This window comes from Danio rerio, chromosome 20 (genome assembly GCF_052040795.2).
Source record: "Danio rerio strain M-AB ecotype USA chromosome 20, GRCz13ab, whole genome shotgun sequence".
In the NCBI taxonomy this organism is placed as follows: Eukaryota; Metazoa; Chordata; class Actinopteri; order Cypriniformes; family Danionidae; genus Danio; species Danio rerio.
In genome coordinates this window covers 30,275,934-30,301,879 of record NC_141040.1, presented here as the reverse complement: position 1 = coordinate 30,301,879, position 25,946 = coordinate 30,275,934, and the positions used below count along the sequence as shown (strand labels likewise).

General features: G+C 34.6%; 1 protein-coding gene across 2 annotated transcripts; it reads left to right on the top strand.

The window, feature by feature from the left end:
* Positions 1-779: 779 nt before the first annotated feature.
* Positions 780-25,679, top strand: esr1 (estrogen receptor 1). Of its 2 annotated transcripts, NM_152959.2 has the most exon segments (9): positions 780-855; positions 1,816-2,246; positions 5,895-6,118; positions 12,951-13,067; positions 16,784-17,122; positions 18,767-18,905; positions 20,612-20,745; positions 22,904-23,087; positions 23,879-25,679. In NM_152959.2, coding segments are annotated over 8 exon segments (1,710 nt in total). In that variant the 5' UTR covers positions 780-855; positions 1,816-1,926; the 3' UTR covers positions 24,132-25,679.
* The last annotated feature ends 267 nt before the right edge of the window (positions 25,680-25,946 follow it).

The window sequence follows — 25,946 nt, the reverse complement described above, 5'->3', positions numbered from 1 at the left end:
ACAATATATTTTTACTGTATTTATTTGACAGTAAAAACCAATTAAATATATTTAAAACCATTTAATGTGAAACAGTATTAAAATGTAAATGTTTTTCTATTTTGATTTTTTTTCAAATATTTTATTAGTCACAAGAATATATATTAATATGCATATCTGACAGCAAACGTAAAGTCAAATAATTATCAATGTCTACTCAGTTATTTGAAATATTTATTTCAATGCAAACGTTTTCACTGCCTTTTCTAATCAAATCAATTCTTTTACTCAAATCTAATCAACTCTTGCTGAAAAAAAGTGTCAGTTTATTTTATTGTTTCAACAGTACTGTATATTTAAATCCATAGTCAGTCTAATGAAGTTTCCCTAATCAAACAAAAAGCACAACACCCACACATGTTCCATTTCTGTGTAAAATAGCTGCCATTACAGAGAAATGATTATAATCAAACAGATTTGTTTGTCCCTAGAGAGCTGAATAGCGTCTCCTTCCCTTTTTAACCTCCTGCAAGCATCTTCCAACGAATTTAATTACTCCTTTGACATATAATTTCCCATGGCAGCAGCATGTAAAGTGGTTTCACAGCGCATCACCTGTAAAACTCAAAGGTTTTGGCAAGTGAATCAAGCGGTGACCTCCTATCTCTTGTTTACCTGGTTGCCATGACCTGCTCTGAGAAGTGACCGTCAGTATCGACCTGGCTGTCTTTAATTTGTTTACCTCCTCTTTTTTTAAGCCAGAGACACAGACAGAGAAAGTAAGGACACAGGAAGTCAGAGATACATCAGTGAGAGAGAGAAAGCATCCAGCCTGTAATGGGACTCAAGTAAAACATCAGAGGAGTGAACATTTTGGTAAGGATGCTGGAAAGAATTCAGCAACCAATTTTTCAGCTTTTGTTTTTGTAGTAATGTAATTCCATGTGTCTTTCACTCTAGCGTTTTGTAATCGAGCATTGTTTCTATTATTAGTGCTTTCAGTTGAGTTTCCTGTCCTGTCGGTTTCCTGTTTTATAGAAAAGCACACCTTTCAGTTGGGTTTATCCTTTCTTACACTGCAAATAATAATGCTTTTTGTCTTGTGTCTAGTCCAAATACCTAACAATTATCTAAAAAAATGATGTAAAAATACTGTTTTTGTGTTGTTTTGTCCCTTAAAAATAATCTGCCAATGAAGTGGGTAAATAAATCTTAATTTCGGGTTGAAATAAGATCATTTTAAAATCATTTTTGTTGTTTGACATAAAATCTCCCTCAATTTTGACATTATTTCTGTTTCAAAGTAAAACAAAACAATTTTTTTTACTTGTCTAGAAAATGCTTCCTGAATGCTCTTTCCTTCCAAAAAAAAAAAAAAAAAAAGCAGCTTCAAGAAGTCAGAAATGTATTTCTTTGCAGTGTAAATGTAATGCATAAGACATTTGGGGAAAGAAGAACAATGAGGGGGAAAAGATGGGATAAAAGAAAGGCAAAAGAATCAAAATGAAAATGTGTTTAAAGAGGGAAAGACAGGAAGAAAGAGAAAGAAAAGCAGCCTCACGTATCTTAGAAAAACATCATACTTTGTCCTCTCAGCCCAAGGAGGACTGTAGGAGAGGAAGGTAGTTTTTTTTTAGGAGGAGTAGGCAGAGCAGCGAGAGAGTGAAGCGGAAGCGAAGCAGAACAAGGGGGAGAGAGTTTGAGAAAGACTGTGGGAGGTGGAAAAAAAGAAGCCTGGGCTTAAAAAAGACAGAAACAGTCTTTTGCTTATGAACAGATAGTACCCTAAGTCATGCTTGCTGCGTGTGTGTTTCCATGGTGATGTATGGAGGGCAGACCAGCGGAGAGGCTGTTGGTGCCAGGCAGCGACGCAGGACCAGCCCGATTCCTGAGAGAGAAGCCCTGGAGGAACCTTCCTCGCCACCTGCCGCCCACAAACTCTCACCCATGTACCCTAAGGAGGAGCACAGCGCGGGGGGCATCAGCTCCTCTGTCAACTACCTAGATGGAGCTTATGAGTACCCGAACCCCACACAGACCTTCGGCACCTCGTCGCCTGCAGAGCCTGCTTCAGTGGGATACTACCCGGCTCCCCCAGACCCCCACGAGGAACATCTACAGACGCTTGGCGGTGGATCAAGCAGCCCCCTCATGTTCGCACCCTCCAGCCCACAGCTGTCCCCGTATCTGAGCCATCACGGAGGACACCACACCACCCCTCATCAGGTGTCCTACTACCTGGATTCCTCGTCCAGCACCGTCTACAGGTCAGTGCAGCAGCAAATTTCAGCTCAGGCTTTAATTAAGTAAATGATGAATATGAAATTAGTTAAAACTATTAAATAAAGTTAGAAATATATAATATAATATATAAAAATATATGGCAACACTTTAAAATAATGGTCTTTGAGTTGATGTATTTACTAACATGAACATACAAATAACACTTTTATTTCGGGTAATAATTGATCTTTGTTAATGTTAGTTAATGTTATTTAAGTTAAAGAATGTTCATTTACTGTGCATTAACTAATGTTAATGTTATTAATGTATTAATGTTGAAATATGATTAATTAATGCTTTGCAAAATTATTCATACTTACAGTTTATTATTACAGAATTATCAGCCCCCTTGTTTATTTTTTCCCCCAGTTTCTGTTTAACAGAGAGAATATTTTTTTTCAACACATTTGTAAACATAATAATTTTGATAACTAATTTTAAATAACCGATTTATTTTATCTTTGCCATGATGACAGTAAATATATGACTGGATATTTTTCAAGACACTTCTGTACAGCTTATAGTGACATTTAAAGGCTTAACTAGGTTAATTAGGTGAAATAGGTAGGTTAGGGTAATTAATCAAGTTATTGTATAGGGATGGTTTGTTCTATAGACTACGGACAAAAATATAGCTTAAAGAGACTAATAATTTTGACCCTAAAATGATTTTTTTTTAAAATTAAAAACTGATTTTATTCTTGCTGAAATAAAACAAATAAAACTTTCTCCAGAAGAAAAAAAAAATTATCAGACATACTGTAAAAAAAGCCTTTCTTTGTTAAACATCATTTAGGAAATATTTAATAAAGAAAAAAATTCAAAGGGGGCTAATAATTCTGACTTCAACTGTAGTTGATGTTAGTAAATGCATTAACTAACAATAACTAATGGACCATCATTGTAAAGTGTTAGAAAATAAATATCATTTTTAGGAACTTTAATGATACTGTGGTTATTGTAATTGTGAAATCCAGGCTAAATTATAGTAAATATGACAGGGATCTTTTTACAATATATCATGTCATTCAAAAATATTTAAAAAATGAACCATAGGATCAATTCCCTAAGTTTAACTGCAGTAAATATGACAGGAAATTTATCATGTCATTAAAGTATTGCCATTTTTATGCTTATTTCTTTTTATTATTATTGCTTATAGTCCTGTATGTAATCATTTTAAATTCTTGCATTTATATCTTATACTTACTGTGTGCTTTTTATGATTTTATTTTATTTTATCATTCTTATGTAAAGTGCCTTGAATTGTTTATGAAATGTCCTATTTAAATAAAAAAATGTGCCTTGCTGGAAGGTTAAACTGTAGTAAATATGTCAGTAAAAGAAAACTATTTTAGTTTTTTAAGATTTAAAAAAGAATTTACTTTTTAAAATGATGAAAAGATTATAAATTTACATTAGCATTTTATGTTTATGGGCCTTTTCATGATGAAATTCAAGCTTAATTAAAGTAAATCTGCGTTAAAGTAAACAGCATTAGATGATTGTGGTAAATATAAAACACAATTACTTTTATGAACATTGAAAATGATTCAAAATTACTCTTAGAATTCATTTATATGGTAAAATCCAGCTTAAACTATAGTAAATATGATAGGAAACAACCTATATTAGATGTTTTTAAGGTTATAACACCGATATGAAATTTTGCCAGGTGTTCAGTAAATCAAATGAGGTGATTTTGACCTGATTTATGATTCATTGAGGCATAATGTTTGCTTTAGCACTCCAATCTTGCTTGGATGCCTGCCTTCCGAGGCTCATTTTCCCAAACAACACCTTGCATAAATGAAACCCGGTGAAAGTCTGCTACATTTGATACCTTTTTACAATTTTGTTATTTAAATGTCTGATTTAATAATAATAATTATTATTATAATAATTTGACACTTTCAAAGTTGAACTGTATGGTAAAACCAACATGTTGATCTACTTCCCCGGAAAACATTATTAGGAAGCATTTATGGAATATGTGGAATAAATGATCATGAGAATTAATTGTCTAAAAGTATCACATAATTTGATATTGTGGTTATTTCATCTAGATATGTACAGATCTCAGCATATATGAGTCCACCCCTCAACAATCTCTCTATTCAATTCATATTTTTAATAGGAAGCTTTGTTTTGTTCCAAATGCACCAAAATACATTGATTATATCCACTGAGAAATGGATGAAAATATTAATTTTCAAAATGTGGTGTACTTATTTATGCTTAGCACATAAACTAACAAAAAATATAAATGCGTCTCTATGTGGATGTGTGTTTGATGTTTTGCAGCACATTACACTTTATTTTACTTGTTGTTAGTTTATGCTTTATGTTTGTGCTGTTAAATATTAGTGCTCTTGATTAGAGTAGATCTTGATTTCTCGGAAAAGAGGTTAGGACAGTAAACACTTGAGTGCAACATGGGGACTGAAGTACACCAGTCTTTGAAAGAAGCGTAAAGCCTCTCATCAAACTCTGTCTTTAGACCTTGAGAAAAGTACAATTAGTTCTGTCTGAACACAACGGAGAACATTTTTCACGTTCAGACGAACTGAGTGAGATCAAGGGACAGCAAATATTGAAGACAGCATTATAACCAAAGCATGTTGTCTGAATAAAACTAGTCTTCTTTTTTAAAGGCAAGACTGCTTGGAAACGTCATTTGTCATTTGGTGACACTTTAGAACATTTCTGAGATCATGCAATCAATCTGCTGGACATCAGAATTAAGACATAATAAATATTTACAAACACTGGAACAAAGGGTCAAAAGGAAATGGAGATAGTCACACTTGCCCCCTGTTTGCAGTCACGTACATATTCTCATTGCACGCTGCCAATTTTTCTTTTGAAAACTCTTCTGATTTTCTAGAACTGAATTGTCCATATACTCTAGGGTGTATGCTTCCATAATGGTTATCAGATGACCCCTTTTCACTATATTTTATGCATGCTTATTTCCTATTTTTTACATTCAAAATCTAGTTTAACCCTGTTAAATGTGATCTTTATTTTAGAATTTACTTTTTAAAAGGATGAAAATGATTACAAGTTAACATTAGCATTTTATGTTTATGGCCCTTTTCGTGATGAAGTTCAAACTTAATTAAAATAAATAACACATTATCAAATGACCCCTTTTCACAATTTTTTTTATTCATTCATTCATTTTCTTGTCAGCTTAGTCCCTTTATTAATCCGGGGTTGCCACAGCGGAATGAACCGCCAACTTGTCCAGCATGTTTTTACGCAGCGGATACCCTTCCAGCCGCAACCCATCTTTGGGAAACATCCACACACACTAATATACTATGGACAATGTAGCCAACCCAATTCACCTGTACTGCATGTCTTTGGACTGTGGGGGAAACCAGAGCACCCGGAGGAAACCCATGCGAACGCTGTCACTATTTTTTGCGCATGCTTATTTCCTCTTATTTATAACCTGATTTACAATTATAATCTAGTTTGAGATGTGAGAGATGACTAGGAGGAGTGCTAAAATAAAACGCCACCCTCCTCATGTTCATATAGACTTTAAATACTATTGCTTTAATAATTATTTATATGAAGTGTAACATCTAGTGTATTGACTGTTCACCTCTGTTTTTGTGCAGGTCCAGTGTGGTGTCCTCTCAGCAGGCAGCCGTGGGCCTGTGTGAGGAGCTGTGCAGTGCCACTGACAGGCAGGAGTTGTACACTGGATCCAGAGCGGCTGGAGGCTTTGATTCGGGGAAAGAGACTCGCTTCTGTGCGGTGTGCAGTGACTACGCCTCTGGATATCATTACGGAGTCTGGTCGTGTGAGGGATGCAAAGCTTTCTTCAAGAGAAGCATTCAAGGTGACCAGCCTGTTTTACATGCAGTCTTGTTGTTCTGAATATCAGCAGGGATGTGACGCGGCTGCAAATAAAAAACAAAAACAAATAACAGCTTTGTTAATACACTGTAAAACCCAACAGTCAACTTTATCGAATGAAATGACTGAAGCTGACTTAAAACATACTGAAAGGTAATTCTACGCATTTGAAAAGAGTTTTGAACTCAGTGTTGAAAGTAATGAGTTAATTAAATACTTCATTTCTTTAACTTAAACGGAGGCAGTGTATTCACTACAATAGATTGCACGTTTCATCTTGCTCATACAATACAAATCAAAAGTAGATATCATGAATTTTACATTGGTGGTTGGGGTTTTGTTTTAAAAAGTATTTTATTTGTATGCTTAATAAAAAAAACTAAATATTTACATTAAACATAAATCAAACCCCATAAACAGCCAATATTAGCATAACCATGTAAGAAAACATCACCTAAATTTTTCCATGACTATGACTGAAACATCTAAACATAGGACATTTTTCAAAATTTAAACCTGAGTTTTGTGTTTTTTGTAACTCTGTCTAATTACACTGCAAAATGCTGCCAAGACACAAGACTGGATGATGCTATGATGTGCTATTGCATGTACACAGAAAAAGTCAAAAACGGCAATTCATCGATGGATTTGCTATTGCATGTTCACATAAAAACAATGCAGTGAAATGAAATGCAAAAATTTGTGCTGTTTGAATCACCTCTTTGTGCTGTTAGAGTGCTGCTCAGCTAATCAAAATCAAGGACCAACACTTACACAATGTCTTGCATCTGAATATGCATGCTTTCCTATTATATATATGTGTGTGTGTGTGTAGCAGAGTAAATTGTCTGATATCGCAATAATCTTTAAACAGTTATTAAACTTTTATGTTTGTGCTCCTCTCATGTTTCCATGGTGTCCACGGGGTCTTTTAAAGTTATGTCTTAAATTTCAAAAACTAATCTCAGGCCCTTAAATATTGTCTTGTAGGTCTTAAATCATTTTAAATGGGTCTTAATTTACTTTGTTTGTGTAAAGCTACCCAGTCAATTCAACACATATCCTATGGTGCCTGGGCCCTACTGAAATTGCTCTGGTTATTATAATTAATATTATAACAGCTTGTTGTGCATACATTAAGTTTATTAAAGGTTTTATTTTCAAAGAGTTTTTTTGTATGTTTACAACTAGGGTCTGCTTGTTTTGAAACATTTTTTTCAAATATGTGGCTAAGAAATAACTAATTAGAATTAGATTTTTGATCAGGCAAGTAAAAACAAAAATTTTATCTGGGCCATTTTTAAAAATCCTTAGCGTTTAGCCCTATACAAGTCTACAATTGCATTCTTGATTTATTATTTTTGTACTTTTTTTTCAACAAAGAAATTTTATCATAATTTTATGAATTTTGTTTGGCAGCCATAGCTGCCAGTCATTTGACTTTTTTTTTTTTTTCAATTTTCATTTTAAAAGTGCAACTAATTACAATATATTACTTTAATTTTACATACTTTTATATGATCTTCAAAAAAAAAAAAAAAAACGGGAAAAACACTGTAAATAATACTGCGATTTTACTGTATAAAAACAGCCAAATTGCTGTAATTTGTCATTAATTATATTATACATAAAATAACAGTCAGGCTGTTAATTTACAGATATTGTTTGTAATTTTTACTGAGTTTTGAATATACTTTAAAATAACATTAAAATACTAAAAAACTTAAAATACAATTAAAATACATTAAAATATATAAATAATACAGTACTTTCCCTGTATAAAAAACACTAAAATGTCAGTAATTTTAATGATAAAGTACCTAAAATAAAGTAGAGAGATTGTTTGTCATTTTACTGACTTTGAATATAATTTTAAATGACAAAAAACTACTGTAAAAAATTGAGATATTTTCTGTAAAATTATAAATTTTTTTCTTACAGTGTACATCATTTTGTAGGTGCATCTCCCTCCCCCCTGGACTCATTTAATGACCTAATGGCCACAATTATAAAATAATTTCTAGTTTTATTTGTCTTGCAAATAGGAACTCTAAAACGATGTCCTGATGGCAGCAGCTGAAACACAGAGTACAATGGGTGATCCAGGGTGCATAGGATACCCTGCGCTCTCTTTACAACACAATTATGGTAATTTGCCATTGAACCAGTTTGGTTAAAACCGAAGATCTTGCCTGCCACCTTTACCTCCAGGCTACTCAACCTGTTCTTATTTGACACACTCAGATTACCGTACCAAGCAAATGGTTGGATTTTGATTAAAGATTATCAGATCAAACCTTTTTTGTGGATTAATTGGTCGACAAACAATGTGCACTAGCATAATAAGCTGAGTAGATTCTGATTTCATGTGGACTAGGAACACATTTGCTCAATAAAAGTCTCTTGCATTTATGGATTGAAGTCCAGTATTTAGGCTTTACATCCCAATAACTAGCTTCACACTGTAACCATTAGACGCAATTCGAAACTACAACTTCTCTGCTATCTAATGGCAAAGAGAGTTAGTTAGTTTCATTCAGTGCCATCTTTCGAGGGATGGAAAATAAAGTAGTAATACTATAATTTTCAAGTCAAGCCTTTGTGCTTCCAAATCCAAATGTGAATGTGTGAATGTGTCCAGTAGGTAATCATCCTCACACGCTCCCTACTATCCTCCCTATAAAAGCTGCTAGAATGAGGTGAAAATCAAAATCTCATGTGCGCTACATCTGGGACATGCACAATGACAGAACACAGCTGTCTCTGTCTGCACCTTATTAGCAGTAGTGTATTGTGCATCAAGGGTGCGGGTCTGGGTGGGTTTGGTGAGATGTTTTGAGCTGGACTCTGACACACAGGCTCCTGATGAGCTCTCTGCTGGAGCAGGGAACAGCTGCCGACTCTAACTGCAGTTCGGGTGAGGAAAACTGGGGAAAATGACTGTAAGTGTATGTCTGATAAATGGGTTTCAGAGCACACTGGGTGAGGAAAATTACAGTGAGCATAAGGCAGAACAGAGCTTCCTTTCAACTTTATAGAGGGAAGAAAAGAGCACAAGGCTGAGAAGAAGAAAAGCAAGATAATGAAGCATACATATGTTTTAAATTGCAGCAATATGAATTTGGTTTAGTTAAAATATTTTTTAACAGTTCACTGTAACAATATCTGTTATTGAACCGTATTTTGTGATTCACAAGTGTTTTTGGTTTATGGTTGCGAATTGCATTATGGGACCTTGATCTCAAGTTGCAAGTTCAACTCCACAGTTTAACTACGTGACTTATATCGACATTTCAGTAGTTTGAAATAATATAATGTATAAGAAATCTGTCCAGAAAATACGGGCAGTTTATTACAAGGTTTTTGTAGCGTAATATACAATACCAACCCAGACAATACATCAATTTAAACTATTACAAATGTTAATTAAAGTCACTCTTTCCAGCTTTTCAAGGTTAAAAGTTGTTGGAAGACAGATTAAGATGCCATAAAGCAATTCAAAAGCATAAATAAACTTTGAAAAATGAAAAATAGAAACACAAACCACAAAGTACGGAAAACTGCCAATTTATGTATTTTATATATATATATATATGGCCACTCCAAAACATTCACTCTGTTGTCCTTAGAGGACATTTTAGCTAATGTGGCAGTATGCTTAGGGTCATGGTCTGTTTGGAAGACCCATTTGTGGCCAAGTTTTAATTTCCTGGCTGATGTCTTGAGATGTTGTTTCAGTATTTCTACATAATGCTCTTTCTTTATGATGCCATCTATGCTGTGAAGTGGACCAATCCCTCCTGCAGCAAAACAGCCCCACAACATGATGCTGCCTCCCCCATACTTCACAGTTGGGATGGTATTCCTAGGCTTGTAAGCTTTCCCCTTTTTCCTCCAAATGAAACAGTGGTCATTATGGCCAAACAGTTCAATATTAGTTCCATTAGACAGCAGGACATGTCTCCAAAAATTAGTCTTTTTCCCAGTGTAATTTAGCAAATTGTAATCTGGCTTTTTTGTTGATTCTGGCTTGTTGATTTTCCCATGTTGTCACAAAAGGAAGCAGTGTGTTTGAGGTTTTCCTAAAATACTATTCTACAGTTGTGCCTCCAGTTAACTCAAATGTAGTCAATTAGCCAAGCAGAAACTGCTAAAACCTTGACAACATCATCTGAGCTTTGTCAGAGGCTTATAATCTTATCGTATGTAAACTTGACTTTCAAGAGAAGTTATACCAATTTCCCAAAAAATAACTCTCTCATTATTCTGCTATTAAGCATAACAGAGACAAATTTGATAATCAAACTTACCTTAAAGAGAAAAAGTTTAGTCACACATTAACATCTGACTTTTTAAAATGGTTATGTGCCTTTTTATACAGTGTATGTAAACTTCTGGTTTCAACTGTGTAATATATAAATATTAACATATATATATATATATATATAAATCAACAAATATATTATTATTTATTTAAACTGTATTTTATATTTTACAGTGCAATCATTTAGATAACAATGTAATAATTTGCTCAACAGGAATCCTTGGAGTAAAATATTTAAACAGGTGTAATATTAGTTTATTTTTCATAAAAATGGTAGCGAATACTGTATTTGGCTGGTACCTGTCATTGCAGATGTTACCTTCAAATGATATTTAACAATTGTATATGCACTACACACATTTAAAATTTGTTCTTTTTTATTGTTAATCAACCTCAGTCCTGATCAAAATCACTAAATGTTTTTAAAAATTACAGGATTTTAACTCTTTAATTGCCAAGTTCATAAATGATGTCACTGATTTGGTGAAAAACACACACAAAATGATGTAAAAAGTCATTTTGGATTTAATTTTTCTTTTTTCCTTTTACCACAGTCTTGGACATGTGAACAATTAGCAACAACACTGGCTTTGTTGAATTGTTAGATTGAAATGTTTTCTCTCTAATTTACTGTTGGTGGCTGTTTAAGCCTCATGGACTTCCATTATAACTACATTTGATGGTGTATAAATACACTTTTTGTTTACTCCATGTAGTTCTGAGAGCTGAGAGGCATATTTTGATTTTCTCAGACACATCAAGGTACTGTAAGTGTGCAAAGGTCACTCTCACACACTCACTGACACACATACACACACTTTAATTTGCTGTTATACTCCTTATTAAATCCAGAAACTAAGCTTTTTTTGCACAGGCCTATCTAAAGAATTTGGTGCCAACTATTAATTAACAGTACAAATGACTAATTTGACCTCTTTTCAACAGGGAAAACCACCAACAATCAAAAATGCATGATAATATGGTGTCATGGCTTTTCAATCAAAACATGTGATTATAATACAAGTCAATAGAGGAAAACAGCCAGCAACAATAAATTAGGAAAAAAAGAGAAAAACAATCAAAAACAATTAATCAAAGGCAATTTTGTTTCACATGTCCAAGACTGTAATAAAAGGTGAAAAAATCCTGTCCACAGTTAATTTTTTTATTGAAATTTTGTATCTTTTCACCAAATCATTGACATTGTTTATACATTTGGCTATTAATGAGTTAAAATACTGTAATTTTTCTAACCAATTTAGTAGTTTTGATCAGGACTGAGGTTGATTAACAGATTTATGCAAAATAAAAAGAAGAAAAAGTTTTATCTGATGCATTTTTACAGGAGTCTAATTTAGTGGATGTGTTCATCCCGAACATAACAAAAGGGTAGTAAATTTGCACAGAGGCTATTGTTGAGGTTTTTGTTTTTTATTTAAAGCATTTTCTCAAAATATGTGTCAAAATAAGATTTGTCACCAGAAATCATTTTGCTAGCTGAAAAAGTTGTGGCCAAATGAATACTCAAAATCAGCCCAGAGTAGATGAAAACATCCCCAACAGTACACATGGATTAATATGAGACACTGTTAAATAACTAACAAAACCAAACTTAATTTCTACAACGTATAATAAACGCAACGTTTTAGTGGTGACACTAGTGCACATTATCTAGGAGAATTAAAAATGTAAAGAATGGCCATATTCTAATGTGTACTCTGAGTGGTGCCATTTTATAGTCTGCATTACCTCCATGGTTTGAACTTCGTGAAAAATAAATAAAATAGGATGCTAGACTCTCGGGAAGTAATCTTTTTTATATGGTGTAAACACATTTATATTAATTAGTATTATTATGTGTACTAAATTGTACTGACTTTGTGTTATATGTGAATGAACCTTAGTGTAATATCTTCCTCTTGTTCATTTTTTAGAGGTGCTGTTTTATGCATTAGTGATTCAGGGAGTACCCTGAGATTTTCTAACGAACATTGTGAATTGCTTTTTACAGTTCCAAGGTCGACTTCACAGCCACCCAAACTGGCTTACTGGGCGATTGCCACAATAACCTTCTTCACTTTTTCATATGAATGTTTAGGATTCTCTGTTGCAGATTCTCTTATTATACCTCATTATTGAAGTGGTTTTATACAGCGGTTTAGTCAGTCAGTGTGTTTGTGTCTGTCTGTGACATTTCTGGCTGCGACGCACTCATCTAATTTAAAATTTCATTTGGAGAGCGGGAACAGCGTGTACCTGCTCTCAGCTCCTAATCAGATCCAAAGCTGTTGATGCGCTGCACTGCACTCTTTGTTGCTTGTGACGGAACAGTATTTACATTTTGCTAATACAAAGTTTCTGAAGGAAAACCTCTCTGAAAGCTGAGCTGAAGAAAGATCTGGCATGAGTTTCTACTTGTGCATTTTATTGTTTGAGCATGATTGCTTAAGAATGATGAAAAACAAGCACTGCTTTATTTCTCCACCTTTAGGTCACAATGACTATGTTTGTCCAGCGACCAACCAGTGCACTATTGACAGAAACCGTCGAAAGAGCTGCCAAGCATGCAGACTGCGCAAGTGTTATGAAGTAGGCATGATGAAAGGAGGTACATTATATATATATATATATATTCCTATTTTTTTCCTTTCCTCTCCATCTATATGTAAATATCATCTGTCATTTGATCATGATTTAAAGCAGCATCTGTAGAGTTTCTCCCAGTGTCAAGAATTGAGCAAAATTCTAAATTAAAAGGGATCTTCTCCAAAATGATTCATCCTCGGGCTTGACAGTATATATTTACATAAATATGATTACACAAATACACAAAGTAACTTATAGAAGTGAGTACAGCCCTCACATTTTTGTAAACATTATATATATTTTCATGTGACAGCATTGTAAAATCACACTTTACTACAATGTAAAGTACTGAGTACTCAGCTTGTATAACTGAGTAAATCAGCTGTCCCCTTAAAATAGCTCATCACACAGCTATTCAAATTTGAGCTTACATTGTAGCTGTGTAATTCTTCTTAGTGCTGTTACATGAAGAAATATATCAAAATATTTGCAAAAAACTATTTACAAAAATGTGAGAGAAGATACTGTTTTGCATGTGTTTGTGTGTATATAAATATGTATTTATGTATATTATGCATCATTCTATTTCCAGATTCCATTAGTAGAAATTTAGATGCTAATAGCCTACAATATATATATATATACACAATATATATAATATATATATAAGCCGCCTCTGGGAAACATCCACACACACGTTCACACACAGACACTACAGACAATTTAGTCTACCCAATTCACCTATACCGCATGTCTTTGGACTGTGGGGGAAACCGGAGCACCCGGAGGAAACCCACGCGAAGGCAGGGAGAACATGCAAACTCCACACAGAAACGCCAACTGAGCCAAGATTCAAACCAGCGACCTTCTTGCTGTGAGGCTACAGCTCTACCTACTGCGCCACTGCCTCGCCACCAACCAAATTAGGCTAACACGAGAAACTTGCTTGATGGAAAGATGACTGAGGGAGAGGAGTTATTTCTGAAGCAGGACCATACCTCGAGAAGTACATGTTAAGATGCAATAACTTAATTTCTGATGTTGTGCTCAAAAATACTTTAGTAATTTATAGTAAATACTACTATAAATGACTGCATTATGTAGTGTAATTTAACAAAGAGTTGTAAATATATATTCAATATGCATAATGCTTATGTCAAAATATTTCTCTTTACTATAAATGACTATATAATTTTTTTTAAATGTGTAACACCTGCTTTTATTGGATTTTTTCTGTTTTAGCTGTTATATACTATAATGTGTTTCTGTTTAGTACAGCATATTATTTACAGTAAATAACTGAACTGAACTATTATGCCTCATGTTTCATTGGCAGTTTTATTAATCTCTAAGATATGATTGACTTGGATTTAAGTTGCCACGATTTAAAAATAAAAATGGCAAAAATAGCTTAGATGTAGCTAAGCTACTTTTGCCAAGTAGCTTTTAGCTTAGCTTGCTACATTTCCCAAAAGGTAGCTTTTAATGTAGTTAAGCTACATTTTAAGTAGAGTAGCTAATAGCTTAACTCACTACATTTTTCAAGTAGCTTGCCCAACACTGCTCAGTTGTAATGAGTTATTTGGTTATTTGAGTTACTGTTGTCTTACTATAAGTCCCAGTAGATCAGCAGTTTCTGAAATTCTCAGACCAGCCCATCTAGCACCAACAACCATGCCACTTTCAAAGTTACTTAAATCACCTTTCTTCCCCATTCTGATGCTCAGTTTGAACTGTAGCAGATCGTCTTGACCATGTCAACATACCTAAATGCATTGAGTTTCTGCAATGTGATTGGCTGATTAGAAATTTGCGTTAAAGAGTAGTTGGACAGGTGTACATAATTAATTGGCCAGTGAGCTTATATGTAAGTATGTATGTATGTGTGTATATATATATATATATATATATATATATATATATATATATATATATATATATTAGGGATGTAACGGTATTGTAAATACCGTCATACCGCAATATTAATTTTTTTCGATATTACCGAAGTCGCATGACTCGGTAAAACTATAGGTCTTCTGAGAAAATTTGCTCAGGCGAATGAAGCGAACGGGAGATAGCGAAAACTACAATTGCCATCAGCCCATGCTAGACCATCAGCCCTTGCGGTCTGTTGTCGCTACAGACCCAGTAATGCGGAAATGGAGTGTGCTGCTAGAAGCGGGGATGAAAAGAGCTGGAAAACTCTTAAGGCCCCGTTAACACTAATGCGTTTTAGTTTGAAAACGCATAAGTTTTGCTACGGTTACGCCAACCGTCCACACTACGCCTGAGTTCTCAAGCGCCGAAAACGGAGCGTTTCGAAAACGCTGGAGAGGCTGTTTTTATTCTTGAAACGCTGCAGCTCCGTCTCATTGTGGATGATGGAAAACGGAGACATCTAAAACGGAGGCGGGGCTGCAGACGTTTGCCTCTCTGATTGGGGCTTTTCCTGAATATTAAGTAGCCTAACACGCACAGTTCAGTCCTGCATCTTCTCCGTGTAAGTTCAGACTTCGCAAGTTTGATCAAGGCTGCAGTCTCTTCTTCTCAGTTTGATATGGAAAAGCAGATTATACAGAGGACACGGGTAAATCTTCAAAGGGAACAGTGTACTTTATAACTTCATTCACATCACCCTGGCTTCGTTGTTTCACTTTCTCAACAATAAAATGTAAACATGATTTAAGGAACTGCCTATTTTCATTTTAATATTAGCAACTTAGACAGCATGACAAAATGTTGAGGCGCCGTGCTGCATAAGATGAGCGTCATCTTCACTGTGTGGATATTTATAACAAAACGGAGCCGATAACAACTGCCTCCTTTCAATTTCAGTGAAAATACGAAACACAGCCTCTCTTTTGCTGAGTATCAGTTTTAAGAATCGATAATGGCCATTTTAAAAGTATAACATACAATAAGTTTATACATTATAGGAAATAAAGGCAAGCGATCAGTCAATATTCAGAATGTACGTGGTTACATTAATCATTAACTTATCTTTGCGCTCAGCCAAAACACGTTACCTGAGAACAAGTAATAGATTCCAATGCCCAAAGTCAGGGAATATGTCGTTAGATAAAGACAACAAGATAAATGAAATATCCCGTTTAATAAATATAGTGAGATTAGATCCAGCGGGAGATGCTTGATGAGAAGTCCGACTAGCAGAGCTCTGATCTGGGTAGATGGGCTGAGTGTGATTAAATGTTGAATGTGATGAGTTTTCAACAATACTAAATTGAAACTTTATTTTTTTTACATGGTTTAATAATTTTTTGTTATTAAAATTGAAGTTCCTGTTTCAAAGCTTACAGATAGATGGCTAATTTGTATGTCATTGACACTTTTGGCACTTTTTTGGAGTATTTTCATAAGTTTTGTTTTTTCCTGTAAATGATTCAATAAATACCGTACCGTGACATTCATACCGAGGTATTACCGTACCGTGAAATTCTGATACCGTTACATCCCTAATATATATATATATATATATATATATATATATATATATATATATATATATATATATATATATATATATATATATATATATATAAACTTATATAATGAAATATAAGTTAAAGGTTAAGTATAAAAGTAAATAAAATATTTTTGTTAGATTTTATTCCACTTTATTACATTTTACTGACAAGTTTTTCACACAGTCAGCACAATATATTTGACCCTGTACAGTTTGAAAATTGAGTGTTATAGTGCAGCTGACTTGTGTTGAAGGTATTCGTAAAGATCGCGGAGGGCGTTCTGTCAGGCGTGAGAGAAGGAGAAGCAGTAATGAAGATCGAGACAAGAGCAGCAGTGATCAGTGCAGCCGTGCTGGCGTGAGGACGACTGGCCCACAGGACAAGAGGAAGAAGCGCAGTGGTGGGGTGGTCAGCACTTTATGCATGTCGCCTGACCAGGTGCTGCTGCTGCTGCTGGGGGCTGAGCCACCCGCTGTCTGCTCACGACAGAAACACAGCCGGCCCTACACAGAGATCACCATGATGTCCCTGCTCACCAACATGGCTGACAAAGAACTCGTCCACATGATCGCCTGGGCCAAGAAAGTGCCAGGTAAAGTCCTTTCAGAGATCAATTAAAGATAAATGGAAAGTTCACCCAAAACTGAAAATTTACTCACAATTTATTCATCCACAGGAGGTTCCAGTTTCTTTCTTCTGTTAAAGCCAAAAAAAAAAGATATTTTAACCATCAACTTCCATAGTAGGAAAAAACATTCACTATGGCATTCAATGGTTGGTGGTTTAAAACATTTTTCAAAATAACTTCTTTTGTGTTCAACAGAAGAAATAAACTCATAAAGGTTTGAAACAAGTAAAGAGTGAGTAAATGATGACGGAATTATCATTTTTAGGTGAACCATCCTTTTAATTGTAAGTACAGCATCAAAGGAAGGGTCTTTCAATATAAAATAATTCACGATTTCACTTCTGTTTTGAATTTTTGTGCTGCTTTTTAAGCATAAACAAAAACCTTCAAAAGAAAGACAGAGTGACATTTTATTGGACAGAATTAGATTTTTAAGGCCAACAACAAATGGGTGGTAGTGACTACAGCTATCTTTTTGCTAGGTTTGTGACATCACCAACCGTAAAATTTACATTACGCCCCCCCTAGACATCATCTTTCCTTTAATGTGCACTTAATGCTTAATGTGACGAATTAGAACACGCTGTGTCAGTTGACCAATCAGAGCACATTATGTATTTCTGATGGGGAGACAGGTCAAAAGATCAGTTTTAGGAGAACAGAAACAGCAGAATAAGAGTCAAATATATTAAATATTATCTTTGTTTGATTGTTTGTTTATTTTAATTGGAACAGTTTACCCAGTAAACATTGTCAACTCTTCAGGGATAGACAATTGATCAGCCCTTTAACTGCAAGCACATCAAGTAACAGTCTTTTCAATCTGACGAAGGCACATCTAGGAAAGTGTCCTGGTGACAGCCTTGCCAGTTTATGTAACCCTGGCAGCAGGTTTGACAGCACAGGTGGCAGAGATTCAAATGACAAGGTCACAGACGCAAAGATAAAGAACATGACTGTTATTACAGTGATCTGTGCTGCAGCCTCCAGCTGAGCTCTGAACACAGATAAAGAGCTGCTGAGACTTTAAGGGAGTCATTATATTTCATGTTCAGTTGTCCTCATTACCCCTTTAACACACCTCAGAATAGTAAACAATTTGTCTCATCAGATTCAATGGATGAAGTCCAATTCCATATTTTAGAATTATTTTCTGGTAGGTAAATATTTCTATCACTATTATTAGCACTATATATAAAATATAATACTGTTTTCTCGACACTAAACTGATTAGTTGTGTTTTCTTTGTATTTATGGATTACATTGATTATTGACATCTGGGGGAAAACGTAAAGTCAACAGCACACTTAGAAACATGTTTTCTGAGGAAAATGCTGACATGTTTAATACTCTTTTATCCACTGTATATCTGTATAGATATTTTTAACTTCTTTTTGTTTCTAAAAATAATTTTGAGTTCATTGGAGCACTGTAAAACTTCTATATATTGTTGTGAGAAAACATGTCAAGATTCTCTGATAAATAAAAATAATTCTCTGAGGAAAAAAATCTTTGTAAGATTAAAAACTCTTCCCTCAAAAAAAATTGGATGCATTGTAAAAGAATGTCTGACTAACCCTAGAGTTGTGAACATCCCTGTCTCACCAGGATTCCAGGATCTGTCTCTGCATGACCAGGTTCAGTTGTTGGAGAGCTCTTGGCTGGAAGTGTTGATGATTGGCCTCATATGGAGGTCCATTCATTCCCCTGGAAAACTCATCTTTGCTCAGGATCTCATCCTGGATAGGTACTGGATAATCCGAACCACTGTTAACATAGTAACAACAACAAAAGCAGTCAATGTAGAATATGGAAACATAATTACCTAGTCCAGGAGTGTCAAACTCAATTCCTGGAGGGCTGCAGCCCTGCACAGTTTAGTTCCAACCCTGCTTCAACACACTTAAGCCACGGTCACACTGGACTTTTCTCCCCATAGACTTCCATTCATACACACACAAAGGCTTCAGACCAAAAACACAAGCTCCTGCGACAAGTTTCGCAGTTCGCTTCGTTGGAAAGTTCAAGCTTAGTGAACTCTGACCTGTGAAATCGCATCACGTGATTGCGTAAAACCAATCGAAAACCAAAACATGACCTCTCTGGACAGAAATTTAAAACATTGACCAATTGCTCGCTTTTTTAATGTCTAACCGTCTTGTTTAATCCCGTCCCTTTTCGCAGCGATGCACGACAGAATTTCGCACACACAAACTGTAATGTGACCGCGGCATCACTTGGAGGTTTCAAACAAGCCTAAAGAACTTAATTAGATTGATCAGGTGTGTTTAATTAGGGTTGGAACTAAACTGTGCAGCCCTTCAGGAACTTAGACACTAGTAAAAATAAAACACAAATCCAATATAATGACACACTTCCAATCTCAGCATCATTTTTATTTATCTTTTTATACATAAGTGTGAAAACAAAGGCTTTAAAAACACATTAAGTTGTTTTGATTAAACTGAGCTGTTTGACTGTTAAAAATAATAGAAAGGCACAAACATGTGACAACAGAAGCCTGAGGGATGCCTATTATACTCCAATGAAACCCTGAGCTTTATTTCATTATCAGGCAGTCTTACTTCATACTGATGCTGTCAGTCTGATTGTGAGATTTTCAGATGTCATATTGACCTGATGCATTCCCTCTTATTTTTTGCCTCAATTTATTAAAGAACATTAAGTTGCATGCGGTTTTCTCCCCCGCAGAAGGCTGCGCATTACAAAACGAGATTGAAATATTGTGAAGCGAAAACTAGATTGTTAAAAAGGATGTGAACTATTTACCCGAGAGCCTAGTGCTCCTCTTCAGAAGACCATGTCACAAAGTAGCATGTAATTAAAAAGGACCCGATTGGGAACAGGATCTTTAAAGGGTTTCCGAAAAACATCGCCATGATCACTGACTAAGGGAATATGAATTTAATCAAAACCAGCATCCGTATAAAGTAGCACTGTGAACTTCAATGTTGAACAGAGCATCCCAGAGGATGAAGGAGAAAGATAAAACTGTTTGGTGAGAGAGACTGCTAAGAAAGAACAGATAGGATATAGAAGTCTTATCATTTATAAATGCCATAAGGGCCTAGTTTTGAAAAGTTAAACAGTAAATATCATGTATTATGCTTACAGCTTCACCAGAGGAGGAAAGATAAAATTCCTTCACATATGAATTAGTTAATTTTGGCATATATTGTAATCTTTAGTAAATTGTTGTTGTTCTGTCTCCTGTTTCTGTTCCAATCTTAAAAAAATGTTTAATGTTGACCATGTGGACAAATCAATTGTGCACAAACAACGAAAAACGTTTGAACAAGCTTTGTTTAAATTATACATGCATAAATAATGATCTAGGATGTAAGCATAGGTTATTTAGTATATAATACTTACTCTAACGTATGGGTTAAAACTTTGGGATTTGCATGAATATTCTAGTCTTCCTCTTTCCAGGAGTGAAGGAGAATGTGTTGAGGGCATGGCTGAGATTTTCGACATGCTCTTGGCAACTGTGGCTCGATTTCGGAGTCTCAAGCTCAAGCTGGAGGAATTTGTGTGTCTCAAAGCCATCATACTCATCAATTCTGGTGAGTCTGGGACAGTGACATTGTAGAAAGTACATTTACTCATTTAGCAGAAGCCTTTATCCAGGAAAAAAGAAGCACTTCAAATCAAGAGTAGCGGTAGACAAATGCTTGATAAGTCTAAGTCACTAAATATACAATTCTAATTAATTATTTATTAAGTATTTAGGAAAAGAACAAAGCATTACCTTATATCATTTAATTGCACTGTGTACAAGAACGGGGATTTCCAATGCTGGTCCAGGGAACCCACAACTCTACACATTTTAACTTTGGCTGAGTGTATCAGATAACTGACAGCATTTTCCATATAGGGATGAGCCCTTACAAATGGAACACGGTGTGCAATACCAAACAAATTCCCTGTACAAAGGATCCGGGGGGCCCAAAGTGTCCATTAGTTGTACCTTTCAAAGTCCTGACTTCTAAAGGGGCTTTTTAAAGTGGCCAGTTTTGAGTACATTGGTTTGGAACGACAATATGCAAGTCAGTTTCACTCTGAAGTGCCCCTCTGAAGGTGACACATCCCATTTGGAAAACAACAAAAGCAAGGCCGGCGAATGCATATAGGCTAAACTAGGCCATCTAAGGCATCAACACATTCAGGGCGGCAAGATGGAGAGAGATGGAGAATGATTCATATTATAAGTATTACTGCACATTCATTTGGAATTATTACGCTCATAGCAATTACTTATTTTTCTATCACTGATCATACAAAATGTGTTTTGCAGAAAAGTGCCTTTTAAAACTTTTGTACTGCCACTGAGCATTTTGTCTATTCAAGGGTCAGAAATGAATAAAGTGAAGTTGGTATCCTGATCATGAATTTCTTGCCCAGTTTACATTATTCTTGTAATCTTTTCAAATATTTACACTGGCCACTTTAATAAGTACACCTTACTAGTACCGAGTTGGACCTCCTTTTGCCTTCAAAACTGTCCTAATTCTTCATGACATTCATTCAACAAGGTACTAGAAATATTCCTCTGAGATTTTGGTCCATATTGAGCATCATGCAGTTTTGCAAATTTGTCAGCTGCACATCTATGATTCAAATTTCTATTGCCTAATTTTGATAAGCCTGTGTGATTTATGTATTTATATATATTTATATATTCGGGTCAGTTTGACCTGCTAATTTTATGCTTTAGGACAGCTGAGAACAGGTTTTTATCATGGCACTTGCTCTTTAAGCCTCTAACAGAGTTTACATTTGGCAGATGCAGAAATGATCCAAAGTGATTTCATGTGTGTTTATGGAGTACATTTTTAGTTTATGCATGAACATTTAAATGAATTTTAACATTGCTACCACCATGCTATAGTCATTTAAACATAAAAAAAAAACATCTTTTCAGTCTTTTCAGACTCCTTTTTCACAGCTCTCAATAGTGTAAATTCTTGTAAAACAATCAAACTAAATCAACAGACTTCTATACAGTTCAAAACAGAATTATTAGCCCCCTGTTTATTTTTCCCCAATTTCTGTACAGAATAGTTTTATTAACTCAATTCTAATAACTGATTTATTTTATCTTTGCCATGATGACAGTAAATAATATTTGACTAGATAATTTTCAAGACACTTCTGTACAGCTTAAAGTGACATTTAAAGGCTTAACTAGGTCAATTAGGTTAACTAGGCAGGTTAGAGTAATTAGGCAAGTTATTGTATATCAATGGTTTGTTCTGAGGACAGCCAAAAAAATAATAATAAAAAAATAAAAAATAAATAAATAAATAGCTTAAAGAGGCTAATAACTTTGACCTTAAAATGGTTTATAAAAAATTAAAAACTGCTTTTATTCTAGCCGAAATAAAACAATTAAGATTTTCTCCAGAAGAAAAAATATTATGAGACATACTGTGAAAATTTCCTTGCTCTGTTAAACATCATTTGAGAAAAATTTAAAAAGGAAAAATAAATCAATGTGGGGCTAATAATTCTAACTTTAATTGTACATATAAAATCTTTTTCAGAATCGGTGATAAATATTATTGTTAAAGCTTTACTTTTTGTGTTCTTTTTTTTCTTTTTGGTGATTTATCAGTCCATCATGTGTCAGCCTCACACACTACATAACAATTGTGCCAAAATGTGAACAAGATCAAAGGTTAATGTGTAGTGTTGTAATGGCTACCTTTTCTGTCTGGTCAGGTGCATTTTCATTCTGCTCCAGTCCAGTGGAGCCGCTGATGGACAACTTCATGGTGCAGTGCATGCTGGACAACATCACTGATGCCCTCATTTACTGCATCAGTAAATCAGGAGCGTCGCTGCAGCTGCAGTCCCGTCGCCAGGCCCAGCTCCTGCTGCTGCTCTCACACATCAGACACATGAGGTACATTGAGAGTCACACACACATAACTAAATTTACACTACTAACATCAGAAACCATATAAAGGACCATTGAAAAATGTTCAGTAACATTTCAGATGTTTTCTTTCTTCTAATAAATACTGTATTCGACCATCATAATACAAATAATATAATATTAATAAGACAACAAAATGCACCAAATCAGCAAACTGGAATTTATGATAGATCAATCGACACAGAACTAACTTAATTAACAAAAAAAAAACATAATTTTTAGACAAAAGAATATAAAATATTTGTTTTGTATTGCTTATATCCAAAGCAAGAGCAATGTTACTGAGAACAATAGAAATAATCAAACAAAATACCCCAGGGCTTTGAATAATTTTATACTTGACTGTATATAAATATATACAGAAATGTTATATAGTAAAAAGAGAATAGATAAAAGTGTTGGTATTACAATATATATATGTGTGTGTGTGTGTGTGTGTGTGTGTTAAAATTAAAAGGTAGAATAGATCAAGTAAATCCTTTATAATATTGTCTTTAATCCTGCCTTTATTATTACCTTCATTAAAAAAATCTACTAAAATGTATTTCATTACACATTATGATACACTATCCAATAACCCTTTATTAATCCATTAATAAATAATAAAAAACTATTACTTTTTTGGTTGGAAAAGGTTTACCCTTTAAATTGGACTTTCTTGTCTTCATAAAGAACAATTAAATGGCGATATTGTTGCTGAATTATTACAGCATACATTACAGTCACACACACTCTATATCTGCATTCTTTTTTGAAAGCAACAAAGGAATGGAGCACTTATACCGAATGAAATGTAAGAATCGAGTGCCGCTGTATGACCTGTTGCTGGAGATGCTGGACGCTCAGCGGTTCCAGTCTTCAGGGAAGGTGCAGCGAGTGTGGTCTCAGAGCGAGAAAAACCCTCCATCTACACCCACAACCAGCAGCAGCAGCAGCAACAACAGTCCAAGAGGAGGAGCTGCAGCCATTCAGTCCAACGGCGCCTGTCACAGCCATAGCCCTGACCCCTGACCTGTGCACTGCCACCATATACACATTATACACAATTTGAAGAGCAGAAATGAGGACTAGGACTTCAGTCTCTTCTTGTGCCTTACGAGAGTCTACTATTGAAACCGAGACATTCGAAAGAGAATTTGTTTATAGAAAAAAAAGTCTGTAAATAAGAATAAGCCTCCCAAACACTATATATTGAGGATCTTTTTACGGTTGATTTCGCTCGGTTTTTGTGGAAGCTGATTACAGGAATTTGTTTTTCCCATACACTTGAGAGAAACAGAGAGAGATGCTAATTCATCTTTTATTCTTTTACAATTTGTGACCGTTTGACATCACAAACTCACTTAAAGCTCTCATACTGATCATATGGCAGTCAAAAAATACTGATTTAATTTTCAATAAATTAATATATTATAATAGTATATTAGTGTTAAAATAGTATTTTGTATTTTTAGAGTATTTTATTGTCATAAATAATGTTAATGCAATAGTAATTATCCATTTATGACCAGATATTACAAAGTTTTAAGAAACAGATCTGAAAATGAAATTTCCAACTTTTAAATGTTGAATGCAGAAATGAAAAAGTTCCACATCCACACAGTAGGCTACCAAAAAACAAGTAAATTAAGTTTAAACGCTGCTCTGATTTCCTCATCTACATTCTTTATAGTATAGCTTATGTTTGCATTGCAAAAAAAGAAAAAAAAAAGAATGAAAGAAGGGATAATTGTTTTTTTAACTACTCAAGTTCTTCTAGTTGACGCATGTGCCAACTTTTTCTTGCCAATCTTAAGCCAATTGTAATGTTTCGTTTTTAGTTCAATTTGGAATTTCCACAACTTTGGCAGAGATCGGGGGATCAGAGTGAGCGCTCCTACTTGGCCCCACCCTGATCAAGAAAGGCATAAATTAAAGCGCTCTGACTGAATTTTATGATTGGTCCAGTATTATTACTGACATGCTTAAATATTTTTTGTTTGTTTTTTGCTTTTACTTATTTTTATTGAATTCTTAATTTGTTAAAATATTAGCCTGTTTTGCTTTTCTTTCTTTTTTTTTTTAAAGATCCTGTTTACACACAATTCCCTAAACAGATTACGGACGTTGCTATTAAATAACAGTTTTTCATGTTAATAAGCTTTTTATCTAAAATAACATGAGCTCTGCGATATAAAGTGTGAACAGACAGAAAACAGCCCAGGAGAAAAGTTACTCTTAGAACAAACGGGGAAAAACCTGATTACTTGTAAAAGGGGCTTTATGTTAATGAAGTGAGTCTTTTCATTGCAATCAGGGATATATTATGGATCTAAATCCCTCTTCTATTTTAAACGTTGATATGTAATTTAATGGGGAAAAACTGCTCAGTGATCAGTGGTAACATTATAGCTGCATCTTATTTGTGCAAAAATGTTTACTTGTTGGTTAATATGAAATGATTTTTTAAATTGCTGTTCTTGTTACAGTGCTGTCTGTCATTGTTGATTTTATTGCTATCTTAACAGATTACTGCTTGAAAAGAAAGCCCAATTTCAACATTGTGAAGGTCTGAAATGAGTCTGTGGTCCACTTTTAATGCAGGAACTCACACTGACTGCCTTAGATTCTACTTTACGTTCTACTGTCATATTTTGCTTCATATCCGTCAATGTGTTTGGTCATAATCCATTAGTCTTGTGTGCACATTGTATTTAGCAGCTCTTACATCGGATACTTGAATGTTACCATTTGTACAAACGTTTTAATTTTGGAGGACCTGAATGTGAAAATGTTCATGAAGCTCAATTAATTACACAGGAGTTAAAAAAATTATAATAATTATCT